This window comes from Aspergillus lentulus (assembly GCF_001445615.1).
Source record: "Aspergillus lentulus DNA, contig: Alt08, strain: IFM 54703, whole genome shotgun sequence".
In the NCBI taxonomy this organism is placed as follows: domain Eukaryota; kingdom Fungi; phylum Ascomycota; class Eurotiomycetes; order Eurotiales; family Aspergillaceae; genus Aspergillus; species Aspergillus lentulus.
Genome location: NW_028322118.1, coordinates 3,360,626 through 3,371,971, shown reverse-complemented (window position 1 = coordinate 3,371,971; position 11,346 = coordinate 3,360,626). Strand labels below are relative to the sequence as shown.

The following is an 11,346-nucleotide window of genomic DNA, read 5'->3' as shown; positions in this document are numbered from 1 at the left end:
GAAACAAATTTTGAAGATCGAGCTTCTGAGGGCTTCAGTCGATTATTTATGTATATCGCTTTCATATTAGACAAGAAGATAAGATACCAACATGGAACCGCCAATGGTAAGACTCTGTCGAATTCATGTCGACGGTACAGGGATACTTTCATAACCCTCCTGACCCGGCTTGCGATTTTCGACGATAACTTGCAGCCCTCGCCGCCCACAATAGCCGTCATTCCCAGCAATTCGATCGATCTGTTTGAAGGAACCACCACTAGCTTCATTTGCATCTGCAACCCAAACTGTTTCCTGAACAGTTTGACCAGGCACCTCTGCCCGTCGTGGGTTGTACCACGGCAACCCCACAAGGTGATTCCCAACGTTGTGGATGAAGGAATAGAGCTTCTCAAATCGGCGTGTGGTCCCAAGCCAGGACCAACTACGGAGGTCGTAGGCGACCCGCACGAATGGGTTCAAATAGATCCCGGTGTTGGTTATCTCATCTGGTTGCAGCTGAGGTTCCTGAATGTCCGCATGGATTAAACAGCACTCGGAAGCTTCCCAAAAGAGGTCGTGAGAGGCGCGGAAACGGGACGGAGCTTGAGTCGAACCCTTTCCTGCCGTGCCAGGCTGGAAGAATTTGGCATCAAAAGCAACCATTCCTCCCCAACAACTGCGTACACGCACGGCATCCTTCCCAGCTAGCACATCCTTTCGGCTATCACCATGTCCGGCTGTTGAAAACCACGGAAAGAAAGGAAGACCCATTCCATAACCCTGCAGGTCACGAGTGGCGTACGTGTCATAGAACTTGAAGGGGTTGATGAAGTCGACTGCGCAAGCTGCCCGATATTGAGCAACCCCATTTTGATCTGCATTGGTGGAGAACAACAGCTGAAGAGCGTCAACCGGATCGAAAATGACGTCGTTCAGGTACAGGAGCTTGTCGTAACGCGTCCCAGGATCATCGTCCAGCGGTTTCAAGGCTCGGTTGCGAACCTCTGCGAGATACTCGATGCGCTTGATACGTTCCTGTCCGCCGGGGACTGTAACTCGGGGCAAGCTGCCCAGATTCAGATGCTCTTCGAAAATGATGGAGCTCTTGCATGGTACCCGCTCCTTGAAACCCTGCAATGCGCTTTTACCCTCTGGCCCGCTATCATTCTCGTATATACTTAAGAACACATTATCTCCTCCCAGCATGTCAATGAGCTGAAGAACTCGATTGCCCCATTCTCCGCCTGCTAATTCCCCGCCGCGGTCATACAGGCTCGCAGCCACGAAGACCTTCTCGTTGCGAATGTTGCCTCTGCCCGACCTAGTCGATTGCGAGACTGCATCCCGGAGAACTGAGTAATGCGACGGCGGACGAGTATAGGATGGACGAAAGATTGAAGTCAATACGACGAGGGCTAATATAATCCCTGTAACGACATGGATATAGAAGCAGGAGCGGCGTAGAAGGAGACGTCGATAACAACTCGGTCGCGATGAGGCGGATAGGATGCGTCGAGAAGATTTGAGGCGACGGTAGCCGGATGAAGTTGACGAGAAGAGCCGCGATAGGACGGAGAACCGGTTGAGGAGCCGTCTGGGTCTGGGGGGAGCCTGTGACTCGAAGTCGGCCTCGTCTAGGTTGAAAGTTCCCTGAGAGTCGACGGAAGATCGAGCGTCAAGCTCGTACTCATCCGGGTGCAGTAGACGGGCAGACATGACGAAGAATCGTCATCAGCTGCTGGAAGCAATTTGCCGACCCATTCCTCGAATGTTCTGTATCAGCTGCGCTAGCATCAATGGGACATGCGCAAGAATTAGATATCACTCTCCTCGTCGTCTCGGCTCAAGGCATGACTTTCTCCCAGTTGGTGTCTGATTATGTCAGCCACGAGCACCCTCCGCCAAGGCTGAGCCTGGAGATCGCTGAATGATCATCGCTTTGGCTTTTGCCGCGTCCAGTCGGCATCAACTGATATTGAGTGCCAACCTGTCAAGGCATGAGGCAAACCGAAAGACGAAATTTTCCGATGTCTTATCTCGTAAACATTGCCAGCTACCAAGGTTTGAGGATGGCAGTCCCAGATTTCTCCGCTCAATTCTCCGTGCCACCCCACCCGGAGTGAGCGTCATCGGTGGTCATACCGTCAGAGAGGCCATAGTCCGTATACTGAGTAGAAAACTGGAGTTTATCCGGCTTTAATACGGACAGTGGACCTTTGACCGTGCTGACTGTCCTTTCCCAGTCTCCGCTTCTTACCCTTTATATAGCTGTCAATTCCGGTTCCTGGACCAAGGTTCTTGAACCATTTCATCTCCATTTTCATCCTTCTTTCTTTGCAAACGGATTGCAGCGTTCACATTGTTCCGAAAGGCCTTTCCCAGGTTTATCCCAAGCTTCAAATACAATAATACAGCAACGGAGCAATATGTCTCAAGCTGGGTTTACATTTGCCAACTCCTCGGAAAAGGTTCCTGGTAATGACACGTTGCCTCCTGAGTTCACGATAAACGCGAGTCCTTCTACGGATATCTGGTCGAAACCGCCCTCAACGGAACGCTTCAATGCACCCATCCTCTATCGCAGTGTGCCGCTGAAGTCATTCAAGAGGGCCCGAGTCGCAGTCCATGCCAATTGGCAGCAGAAATACGACCAAGGCGGCCTCATCCTCGTGTCGACTGCCGCAAATGGAACCAGAAAATGGGTGAAAACAGGCATTGAGCTCACGCACGGCAAACCTCATCTGAGCACTGTCGCGAAAGACCGTTGGGCGGACTGGAGCTTGCTTGCCATCCCTTCTGGCGGAGCAGCAGCAACCATCGAAATCGTCAGGGAAGCAGACGAGAGCTTGTGGATTTACTTAGTCGAGGGTGTCCAGAAGTCTCCTCTCCGTGAGATTACATGGTTTTTTGAGGAGCAAGAAAACGTCGAATGCTGGGTTGGCGTTTATGCTGCGAGGCCGTCAGGTGAGGGAGGTGATTTAGTGGTCAACTTTGGACATCTGATTGTTGATCTGGCCGAGTAATACTCGGCATTTACATGTATGGAATGACACGTGTATGTGGTAGACGAGCAATGTCAGCGAACTCAAATCTTACAGGATCCCATCGGCAGTAAGAGGGCTCTTGAGGTTAGCACCTAGAATTCAAAATGACAGTGTCAAGAATCGTACTATTGAGTCCAAGTCTGGCTCGGTTACGCCCACACCTTGGACTCGTATATGTTTCTCTTTCTAAACAACGCTAACGGATGGGTTGGTCAAGCAGTTGCTGGTGCTTGGTACGCTCATGCAGGCATTTGTTGAGGGGTTTGTTATCGAGATACAGTACCTATACCTATTCGGGCCTAACTGAGCTTAAGAATGGACGTCAGAAGTTCCGTTTTACAAGTTGGCGCTCAGTACGCAGCCGGCCTCGAATACCAAAGTAAAAGTCAAGGCAACCAGAGCGCCTTACTCATATCTAAAGTCGAAGTTCTGAGAAGTCTCGTCGGAGAATATGACACTAGTGGAAGTGGTTGAGAATATTACCCGTTTGAGGCAGTAATCCAGGATTGCAGACACCACACAGACCGTAAGCTCGTTGACCCACTCATAGTTTCTCTACTAGTCACAAATTGTCACGGAAAACCTCAGGTATCAGAGTGATGCAGCACTCCTTCTCTGTTTTGTTGACAGTCCATGACTGTGCACAAATGATGATATGGTATGGCTTTTGTGCTTCTTCAGATTGTATCCCTAAAACAGCCCCCATAGATTGACTAAAAAAGAAATCTGATCTAAAGGCCTCTTGTTGACTCCATTAAGTACTCTCGGAGGGGCTCGTATTACTTTCATACCTTGTGCAGCTGTGCTGCCTGAGATAACCCGCACGTCCCCACTTGCATAGCTCATCTCTTCGCTCAGCTGGCGGTCAGCACTCAGAATCTCGATGACTTCAAAGTTACAAAACATTGTGATGACTTACTAATTACCTGAGCTTTATTATCTGCAAAGTGTTATACTGTAATTAGCCCAAGAGGAGGCCGAATAATATTACTCACTGTGCTCTGTAGGGGTATTGTAGATTGATTGATAGAATGAGGGATATTCCGTCGGACCGCCTGCAGCGGGTGATCTTATGATCTTATCATATCTGATGGGATCCTTGATTGCCACCTGATTAGGAATGTGACTCGACTACTCTCCCGCATTCCCGCAAGTACCCAAGTCCAACCCGACTTTCACCCCCACTTGTTATCCTCACACCACGCTTGTCCGACTTGCAAGCCGATCTTCCTCTTGTTCAGTTCTTGCCGTGATTATCTGATGATTTCTACAGTCTACCACGATCCCCGATTTCGATGATTCCTCCCTTCTCCGATTGCCGCACAACCTGAACGCCGAGGGGCAAGCGCCTTGATCACTTATCGATAACCAAGCCTAAAGGGGACATGATAGACTTGACAGTTCATGAACCAAGAGCACATATTGTACAAAGCAGGGCAAGGCTCTCCAATATCTTGGTGCCTCGCGGGGCCATATTACCTATTGGAGCCTCGGGCGTCAAGCCCATAGGCTCTTGCGGATCTCATATTTGCTGCAACCCACGTCGACGTGCATAAGTGCGCCTCTAGATCGTGTTGCGCGGCTGGAATTAAATAATAATTCGAAAGGATTATCGGACTCCTGACTCGACCACTGGGTCTTCCTGTGCGGCTGGCTTACACCCATATCCGCTCTTGGTAGATCTGCTACTGATGAATTGGGTTCCCGACTCGGAGCATCGCGGACGTTTCTCATTGTTTTCTTCTTTCCCTTTCCTTTACTGGGATACCCCTGATTTTTCAACTATCTGCACTTTGCTTTTTCTACTCAGGTCATCGACCGGCTCGGACCACGAATACCCTCGAACTTCAGCTCACTCATACCTAGTGTGATCACTGCTTTCTCGGTGTCTTGCTTCGGTTACGACTTGTTGATTCTGTTAGACATACACTCGCGCTCCTCTTCGAGACCACTTCTTGTCGGCATCTATAAATGGACGTCGCTTGTACAGAAACAATACATCTGAGTTTCTCTCTGACATCTCATTCCAAGCGAAATGCCCCTTCTCGATCACCGAACAGGACCCTCTTATGGCACAATCGACCAGATGGATCAACACAGCGATGATGAAGGAGAACGTTTTCTTCAGGAACAGTATGATACCGGCGGATTCAGTAGTGACATAACGTCAATTTCGGAAGATTCGGTGCAGGAAGGCGTCAGAAAAATCGAAGCGATCAATTTGACTTGGACTGCGCGGTCTCTAGTCATAGCATATGTCAGGTCAGTTCATATCGAACATGCACGGCGCACCTTGTCATACTGACATCTTCGAACAGTATCTTTCTCATGTCATTTTGCACGTCTCTAGAGGGCCAGACCGTCATGTCACTCGGAGCATATGCAACGAGTGCTTTTAGCAAGCACTCCTTGATATCCACTGTTTTGGTCGTCCAGAACGTGGTCAACGGTAAGTACTATTACCTTGCCGGTCTATAATATTGCAGCGTAGGGTCAGCTGACATATCGCAGCTGTCATCAAACCTCCTATGGCGAAAGTCGCGGATGTCTTCGGTCGCTTCGAAGCATTCTGTGTTAGTATCCTCATATACGTGCTTGGATATATCCAGATGGCCGCCTCCACCAACGTGGAAACTTATGCGTCTGCTCAAATATTCTATTCCGCCGGTTCCACAGGTCTCCAAATACTTCAACAAATTTTCATTGCTGACAGCAGTAATTTGCTGAACCGTGCCTTTCTGGCGCTGCTACCTGAATTCCCTTTCCTTGTGACTGTCTGGATTGGGCCGACTATCGCGGATGCGGTGCTGAAGCACGCCTCGTGGCGCTGGGGCTACGGGATGTGGTCGATTATTCTGCCCGCCTCTTTTTTGCCCTTAGCACTTTCCTTGCTGCTGAATCAACGTAAGGCAAGGAGGCTGAACCTCATTAAGTCGAAGTCTCGGCACCGCGGCGGCTTCTTTGCAGTATTGCGCCGTACATGGTATGACTTGGACATGGGCGGCTTGATCCTATTATCCGCGGCGGTTACGTTGATCTTGGTGCCTCTTACTCTCGCTGCAAACTCAAAGAAGGGTTGGAAGTCCAACAGCATTGTTGCGATGATCGTGATCGGCTTAATCTGTTTGATCGCGCTGCCATTCTGGGAAAGCTCCAAAAGACTGGCTCCCAAGCCCCTTTTGTCCTTGCATCTTCTTAAACAGCGGACCGCTCTTGCTGGCTGCACCCTTGCATTTTGGTATTTCAGTGAGTGTTTACTGTTCTTTTCCGCGAGATGTCCCCGAATTTTTGCTGACGCACCTCAGTGGCGTTTTATTTCTCTGTTCAGCCTTACTTTTATTCGTATCTCCAGGTTGTTCAAGGTTACGACGTCGCTACCGCTGGCCGGGTTACTCAAACATTTGCCTTCACTTCGACAATTGCTGCCTTTGCGGTCTCTATACTGATCAAATACACCCGGCGCTATCGGATATTCGTCATTACTGGCTGCGTGGTCTATATCATCGGGATGGTGCTGATGATGGTAACCCGCCGTGAAGGAAGTACACCAGCGCAAATCTTAGTGACTCAGGTCGTCGTCGGCATTGGTGGCGGGCTTCTCAATGTTCCAGTACAGTTGGGAGTCCAAGCATCTGCGAGTCACCAGGAAGTTGCCGCGGCCACGGCCATGTTTCTGACGTCCATGGAGATGGGCGGCGCGGTGGGCGCTGCACTATCGGGGGCTGTTTGGACCCATAATATCCCACGCAAGCTTCGACTTTACCTTCCCGAAGAGAACAAAGGAGATGCGGATGCAATTTTCGGCAAGATAACGAAGGCGCTCTCGTACCCTCTTGGGTCACCCGTCAGGGTCGCTATCAACCAAGCATATCAGGAGACGTTCAAAAAGCTGTTGATTCTGGCTCTCATTGCCGTTGTACCGTTGATACCCTTAAGCTTGGCGATGGAAGATTACAAACTTGATAAGGTTATTCATGATTTTATTCTCACCCTTGATCAAGGCTAACTGCTCGACTAGATGAGCGAAGAACCTCTGGTTGAACCAGTCCCCACTGAAGAGGAAGAAATCGAACCGAATAGACACGTCAAACGAACGTGAAAAAGCCTTTGATCCCTTGAAGGCATCTACAGCTATGCTGCATCCAGCGGCAGTGCCATGAATTTTACGAGCTTATGCGACGCAAGAACTTCACCAGGTGAACGAAATCATTGCCTGGAATTAACCATTGAATGACACGAAGAAAACAATGCTCACATCAGTCAGCAACCAACCATGCATTTCTATCGGCGCAAGGAAATATGGTGTACATATCACATTGCAGGACCCTTGATATGCTCTGGCTAGAGCAGATTCCGTCTCGGTTACACTTTCTCAAGAACGAGATTGTACAAGAAGGCGCAGGATTGTCATGATATCTATATAGACGCAGTTACGAACAGAATGATTAGACGACTATTATCTATCACTAGGCTTGTTTTGTTTTATCTATGCATTAACCGCTTTCGTATTCAGGTGTTATTCGCCTAAGTCGCTTGGCCGCCTGATCCAAGTCTCCTTCCTGAAAGCTGGCATTACCGCGTAGCTCATACCATCAACAAGTTTATGGATCAGCCCATGTAGCCTTATTGTATCCGATCAGGGTACTCCAATCGGCTAGTTCAACTGAACTGTCGTGGTTGCCTATCACATTAAGCGACTGAGAGAATGTCCATTCGATGAGTTCTGGGAGAGCCACAGAGTAGTTGCGCTTGTATTGCGTTCGGATTTTTCATCTGGATTCCTAGCCTTGTAAAGACAAAGAAGCACTGTCAACTAGCTCCTTCAGTTTCCTGGCGGGGGTGCTGAGCATTCTAAGCATGGTAACGCAAACAGGCAACATAGCGAAACTCCGTTTCGGAGTCCGAATAATTCGCTGGGACACCAGCGACTGCATTTCTAATCAACGTTAAAGAACGATTCTTATCCTGTGTTGGTCAGGATTGGCTTATGCAGGTCTGAAACGTGGCTGTATGCACGGTAAATGACACCTCACGGGGAAACTGGCCAACGCTAAGGTACTTCTCTCGACAGCTTAGCTGTAGATGAGAACTTGGCCTGGAATCACTGACGACGGTCACTTCTCGCAGTCAGCCTTTGCTCCGCGAGCGTCCTCCTATGGTTATCATCCACCGGACTTCCTATCAACTCGTATTTATCACAGTTCAAGCTCAGATCAATTGTGATGCTTTTGTATAAGCCCTTACCCTCTTTGACGGACGAATGACTCAGGGCCATCAGGCCGACAATCCACACAAAGCAGGATAGATCTTGTGAGAACATGAATCTCACTACGAGCTAGATGCGAATATCACAGATTCAGTCTGCATACTAGCTTGTTGGAAAGCCAATAAAAACCAGTCTTAGATGGTTAGTGTGTTTTGAAAGCCTTGTCAGGGCGCTCAACATGCTGGCGAGGGCAGTCGACTCGAAGCTCGAAATCTCCAGTCACATAGCTGGAGAGGACGAGTGAGCAGTTATAATAAGCTCCTACAGCGTGGAGCTCTGGTGAAGGTAGATAGCCAAATGGCCAATTCAGACTGGCTGCTGGCGAGTCCAGGCGCTAAATGGCAGAGTCGTGTAACAGCACAGTTGGATGCGGATGGACGATGACTTGTTGGTATTTTTGCGCACTCGCTCCCTCAGAAGCAGGCTTCCATGCGAATGGGCGCAGCAGAAAATATAAGTTAAAAGGATCAAGGTTGATTTTTTCCGAGGCGGTTACAGGAGTTGCAGTGTGAGTGTGACCATAGCATTGCTGCTTCCTATTTTCTTGCCTGTGGAGCTGCATTCATGTGGTTATTTGTTTTCCGACGATCACGTCTCAAGTTTGACCCGATCCATAGCCTAAAATTTTACTAAATAGTCGAACCGAAGGACCAGCAACGGTCCAGACAAATATGGAGGTGATTGCGAAATCTGACTGGCCGAGAGAGCGTAACTTGAATTCTGGCGTGTTATTGACACCTCTGGATCTGGTCCGAGTCATAATTTTGCTTGTACAAATCGGCGACCATCTTCACAGTCAGGACACGGAGACTCGCATTACAGGGGCACACTGTCTAGAGTCTCAAGCCATTGAATAGGGCCTAGCTATATAGCTGTTACTCGATGTTAAATCAACTGTTTTTCGGAAAAACCTCGCAAAAGCGTGAGCGTGGGGTCGACTCCGCGCGAATACTTCTCACCGTCCAAATCAACCGCGGCTGCTTCCCCTTCCCCTCGTTGGAGAGATGCAACGCTTAGTATGGGGCCACAATCGAATAGTGTTCTCTTCAAAAAGGGGGATAAGACTAGGCAATAGGAGCGCAAATTGTGTGCTTAGAGCTTCGGAATATCAGACCGATGACAGCTGTTGACGATGAAACTAATATGACGAGACTGAAATTTTGTTTGTCACGATCAGTCTTGCTTGATGGGTTCTGTATTATACGACAACATGCAACAGAGTTGCAAATGTAGACGATGGCAACTGGAGTAATGTTTATCATCAAAGCAGCCGAGAGACTTTGATGGTGTCAGAGAGAGTAGACAGGCATTGAGACACAGATACAGCTTCCACTTTTAAGGTACTCCGCAGACTACTGTATCTGAGTCCTTACCTAGGTAGCTCGAGGGTACTTAGGGACTCTTGCTGTTCCTGTTAGTTGCTCCGTACCTAGCTAAGAGTCCTCTCTCCCTTAAACTGTTAGAATGCTAGACTGAGCTCTGTCCCTCCTCCTCCTCCTCCTCCTCCTCCACTTCTCCCGCCCGCCCACATTGGCTGGCTCGAACCATCACTCCTGTCCTCTTTCATTCACGGATACTCAGTGACTGAACTGCCTTACCTAGCCTTTCACCGCACACCACCATACCATACTCTTTCTCTCTCTCTCTCTCTCTCTCTCTCTCTCTATCTGCTGGCTGTCCTTCTTCCCATCACCTTTACTGTTCTCCATCTCCAAAATAATTATTTCCATCTCATTTTCTGTCTTGACAGTCCCCTCCACCTACTACCTCTTGTCCCCATTCACCACCATCCTTCATTATCTAGAACCTGCCATCTCCATTTTGTCTCCTTTTTGACGATCCTCCTCACCGCGATTTCCTCCCTTATCTATTATACTTTCACGCACCCTCGCTCCTCAGCGCCGTTCTTGAGCCTGAGGATCAACTGGAGCACTTTTTTAACGCTCTCTCTCTCAAGAGGACATTTCTATATCTACGGTTTGCAATATGGTGGTAGCTACAATCAAGTACGTTGAATAGTCCCCATTTCATCACTTCTGTCTTCGTTATCAACCTCCCCTTCCTTTTCCCTCCTTCTATTTCCCCCCCTTGGCCTTTCTGGGTAGTATCTCGAGTGGACAGTCAAATGCTAACGAGGTTCTTTTCACTATCTACAGGTGTGTCGTCGTTGGTGACGGTGCCGTGGGAAAGACATGTCTTCTTATCTCGTATACAACAAACAAGTTCCCCTCAGAATATGTCCCCACCGTCTTTGACAACTATGCGGTTACTGTCATGTAAGTGACATCTAACTCTCGATTTTGCGGTTGACAATGCACCCTTGCGATACAATCTCGTCCTTTCATTCTTCGCACACGGACCCCAGTAGTCGAGATTAGCACTCTGTGGGAAGCGACTTCGTCGATTTTCAGCGCCCGAAAAGAGCTATCATCAACTAACTCGGATTCGCGTGCTATAGGATCGGCGATGAGCCTTATACCTTGGGATTGTTCGATACCGCCGGTCAGGAGGATTATGACCGTCTCCGCCCCCTTTCCTACCCTCAGACAGATGTCTTCCTCGTCTGCTTCTCGGTGACATCTCCTGCCTCATTCGAAAACGTTCGCGAGAAGTGGTTTCCCGAGGTGCACCACCACTGCCCCGGTGTGCCCTGTTTGATCGTCGGTACTCAAACTGATCTTCGGGATGACCCTGCCGTTCGCGAGAAGCTCGCCCGTCAGAAGATGCAACCCATCCGCAAGGAAGATGGCGACCGTATGGCGAAGGAGCTGGGTGCTGTAAAATATGTCGAATGCTCCGCTTTGACACAGTACAAGCTCAAGGATGTCTTTGATGAGGTTCGTATCGGCCGCGATACGAATTGGATAAGTCATATCGGACGCTAACTCGGATCTCCAACCATAGGCAATTGTTGCGGCCCTGGAGCCCGCCCCGAAGAAGAAGTCCAGATGCGTCTTGCTGTAAAATCTTCCATCCAAAACTTCTGTACATCAGGCGATTCAGGTCGGTCCACTCTGGAAGAAGCCTCTTCTCATTGAGGGTATTGTCCCATTG

General features: G+C 49.1%; 4 protein-coding genes across 4 annotated transcripts; 3 read left to right on the top strand and 1 right to left on the bottom strand.

Annotated features, from left to right (window-relative positions):
* Window positions 1-123: 123 nt before the first annotated feature.
* ALT_4318 (glycosyltransferase family 69 protein) lies at window positions 124-1,698 on the bottom strand (the record flags this gene model as incomplete). Its single annotated transcript, XM_033561140.2, has 1 exon — window positions 124-1,698. One exon carries the CDS (start codon window positions 1,696-1,698, stop codon window positions 124-126), a length of 1,575 nt encoding a protein of 524 aa, XP_033417031.1.
* Window positions 1,699-2,408: 710 nt separating this feature from the next.
* ALT_4317 (uncharacterized protein AN7484) lies at window positions 2,409-3,005 on the top strand (the record flags this gene model as incomplete). The annotated part of the gene is made up of 1 exon (XM_033561139.2): window positions 2,409-3,005. One exon carries the CDS (start codon window positions 2,409-2,411, stop codon window positions 3,003-3,005), a length of 597 nt encoding a protein of 198 aa, XP_033417030.2.
* A 2,056-nt stretch (window positions 3,006-5,061) lies between these two features.
* mirC (siderochrome-iron transporter MirC) lies at window positions 5,062-7,125 on the top strand (the record flags this gene model as incomplete). The annotated part of the gene is made up of 5 exons (XM_033561138.2): window positions 5,062-5,288; window positions 5,345-5,475; window positions 5,538-6,272; window positions 6,332-6,993; window positions 7,045-7,125. The coding sequence occupies 5 exons, from the start codon at window positions 5,062-5,064 to the stop codon at window positions 7,123-7,125; spliced, it is 1,836 nt and encodes a 611-aa protein (XP_033417029.1).
* Window positions 7,126-10,278: 3,153 nt separating this feature from the next.
* cdc42 (Rho family GTPase CDC42) lies at window positions 10,279-11,256 on the top strand (the record flags this gene model as incomplete). Its single annotated transcript, XM_033561137.1, has 4 exons — window positions 10,279-10,298; window positions 10,449-10,568; window positions 10,751-11,129; window positions 11,197-11,256. The coding sequence occupies 4 exons, from the start codon at window positions 10,279-10,281 to the stop codon at window positions 11,254-11,256; spliced, it is 579 nt and encodes a 192-aa protein (XP_033417028.1).
* Window positions 11,257-11,346: the final 90 nt, after the last annotated feature.